Here is a 3,240-nt window from a genome sequence, read left to right as displayed (position 1 = left end):
GCAGGTCAGCATGATGCATACCTGTACCCTCTTCCGTGATCTTGCCTTCAACCTCAATTTTCATCTCATAGCTCTTTCGCTTGAGCTGGAATATTTTAGTATTCACCACATTGGAGACACAGCCTCGAACGTCCGCCTGAGCCAGAGACCAAAGAGGAAATTACCATGGAAATCCCTGTACAATTCAGGTCCGTGTGAAACGGGAACAGATACCCCAGCACCCAAGACATTTGCCTACTGCTTGGTTTGCCTTAATCCCATCCTCTTATTGGCTTGATCCGGCCTGACTTCCTCTCTTCCCTTCTTCCTCAACAAACCAATCAAGGCATCTCTGGTCCCCAGTGACATATCCAACATGCTGCCCTCTCTGATGCACTTCACCCCAAATTCTCCAAGTTACACACCTGGTTCCCTGATTGTTCAGATTAGATCCCCTAGATCTGAAACTTCCCATTAGTGTGATAAATCTCATTGTGTCTTTTATCCACCCTTGGAATCCTCTCTCTTTCTCCATGCACATTCTTTCTCTCTTCCTCCTTCTCTTTCTTTCTCTTTCTTTTCCTCCAACTATCTCTGTCTAACCTACCTCTATTTTCTCTCTTACTTTCTTCTCCTTCATATTCTCCGTCTCTCTCTTTATTGCTCTACCCCGTTCTCTTTACCTCCTTGCCTGTCTTTCTCTTTTTTCTTCCTCTTGAGTTCTCTCTCTCTTCCAGATCCTACAGTTCCCTCTTGCTTTCTCCTCTGCTCTGCTCCTGCTCCCCTCTCCATCTCAATCCCGTTCACTGATACAAAAACCTTTCAGGGTCTTCTATTTCCCAGATGGATGAAATACCCATTTGGGGTGAATCCTGATCTGACTCATGTCAATGGGAGTTTTGCCATTGATTTCAATGGGGCCAGGATTTCACCCGAGGGGTTTTTCTTCATAATTTATATCCCCCAGCCCTGGCCTCACCTCCTTCTAACCAATACCTCCCTCCTGTGAGACAAAGCCCAACCCAGAACACAGAATCCCAGCTGAGGTCTAACAATCCCCTTTGACAGACACAGATCGCCCTCCTCAAGACAGTCGCCTCCTGCCTATGGGATGGGCCTTGGACTCACCTGTCTGGTGAATTCCTCACACACAGCCTTGGCCTCTCTTCCATAGCAGCGTGACCTGGACTGGGAGAATCTCCGGCATACACGGACATTCACGAGGCCGGGGACAGGGGTCCCATAGGTGTATCTGTAACCAGAGAGGGGTTAAAGAGACACAAGGTGCTTAGACAGGGAGACAGAATCAGTCAGAAGCGGCCTTTTCGGGCCCTTTATACCATTGCCCCTGAGGACTCTGTTGCTGGTTTCCTAATGTCTATTCTCTGGAGCTTGGTCTAGTCCTGTTTTTCAGTGACTCAAGTGATGGGACTCCAGCCATTTCCTGGCGGAGATTATTCCATTACCCAGCAGGCCTGCCCCATTAGGAAATGTTGCCTGATACTCAGGCTCCTCTCCTCCTTAATCAGTTGAGTTTCCCTTCTCCCAGTTCCCTCCCATTTGGCCACACCTTTCTGGTACGGAAGAGCCCAGACCTGCAGACAATATTCCAGGTGCAGTCTCCTCAGAGCTGTGGGGCCCAGAGCTGAACACTGTCTTCCAGGTGGGGTCGCATTAAGGCTGTATAGAGAGGGATTATCATCTCCTGTCACCGCTACACGACACCTCTGGAGCACTGTTTTCAGCTCCGGGCACCTCTTTACCCGAAAGCTATTGACAAATTGGAGGGTGTTCAGAGAAGAGCAAGAAATATGAGCAGGGAGCTGGAGGGAGGGATTTATGAGGAAGGAAGGAAGAGTTAAATCTGGCGAGTCTTGTTACGGGATGTCTAAGTAGGGACGTAATTTCTGCCTACAAGTGTCTGAAGGAGGCATCACCAAGGGCAGGGGCAGGATTATTTAAGGGGGCACTTGGGGGTCTGATTAGGAAGGATGGAAGGATGTTAAGAAAGGGGAAATCTGGGATGAATAACAGAGAAAACCTTTCTGGGAGGGAGCTGTATGAGTCTGAGGCATCGTTTCCTGGGGCAGGGGGAGGAGCCCCATTTCTTGGGATGTTTAAAGCTTGGGCTGGGTGCAGACTAGACAGTAGGGAACAATCCTGCCCAGGGCCTCTGGGGATGGAGAGAAAGTGACCCAAGGGGCCTTCTCCAGCTCTGGTTTCTGGGGTAGCAGCAGGAAGGCAATGGTGGACAAGCACAAAGAACGGTGACTCAAACAACGCGAGTCACAGACCACAGACAGCCACTTTCAGCTCCTCATCCTGGATGGTGATTTTCTTGGGCAGCTTCACCGACACCTCGTACTTGGGCAGCACTGAAGGGGAGAGAAGGGCCAGACATTGAGCAGAGCAGAGGGAACACGTGTACATCACTGTCATTTCCCCACTGAGTGACAGATACAGCCTCTCCCCCTCCCACCCCCAAGGCATGGTGCCAGATCCTCAGCCTGCTATAAATCACCACAGCTCCATGGCTGTCAGTGCAGCTGTGCCAGCTTCCACCTGCTGAGGATCTGGCCAGGGACTGTGGAACTGAAGAGAAAGACACCGTAACCCTGCTCCCCACCCCTTTGCTCCCCTTGCCCAACCCCACCGCCGGCTGTCGTTGCTTTTGAGGCTGTATTTCAAACTATGCTACGCAAGTGATACCTAGTGAGGGCCCAACTCCCCAGTGCACCATTGTCACTCACCAGATTTAAAGGGCCACATTCACTGTGTGCTCTGGCTCGTGTGCTGCTCCAGTGAAGCAAAGCAGCCATAAGCCCGTTTACTTTGCGTCCCTGGAGTGGTACAAAGCAGACGGACTGCACCAGGGAACCGGGCCCGAAAGTTCAGCCATTTTAAACGTATCCCTGCGTGAAAAGAGTCGGATAAAAGCTGTTTCATAACACGGTAAAAGCAAATATTGTTTCCTGCTGGCTGAGCTCACAGACTGCATTCGCCTCCTGGCTGGGCACTAGACTGTCAAGTTTCAGCCCCAAAGTGAATTTTCTCAGCAGTTCTGAACTAACTGAATGAGGGGTAATAATGGGAGAGAGACACTGGTGGGGGTGGGGGGAAGAGTGGAGAGCAAACTCAATAAGAGCTGCTGTAGGTATAAGGCTCAGGCAAAAGCCAGCATGGCTTGGAGTGGCACATGCAGAGGCATCCCAAGCAAGGAGGTGACAGTCTGTCCAGAGCCAGGTCACACTGGAGCACTGG

The 3,240-nt window shown here is 50.8% G+C and overlaps 1 protein-coding gene across 1 annotated transcript; it reads right to left on the bottom strand.

The window, feature by feature from the left end:
- Positions 1–21: 21 nt before the first annotated feature.
- On the bottom strand, positions 22–2,418 carry LOC135980569 (alpha-1-macroglobulin-like; the record flags this gene model as incomplete). The annotated part of the gene is made up of 3 exons (XM_065580510.1): positions 2,270–2,418; positions 1,108–1,231; positions 22–136 (listed from the first exon to the last, which is right to left on the bottom strand). Coding segments are annotated over exons 1-3 (388 nt in total), but the record flags the coding sequence as incomplete, so codon positions are not given.
- Positions 2,419–3,240: the final 822 nt, after the last annotated feature.

The sequence above is a fragment of the Chrysemys picta genome, unplaced genomic scaffold, assembly GCF_011386835.1.
Source record: "Chrysemys picta bellii isolate R12L10 unplaced genomic scaffold, ASM1138683v2 scaf4453, whole genome shotgun sequence".
Taxonomy (NCBI): Eukaryota; Metazoa; Chordata; order Testudines; family Emydidae; genus Chrysemys; species Chrysemys picta.
This window is presented reverse-complemented; position numbering and strand designations above follow the sequence as displayed.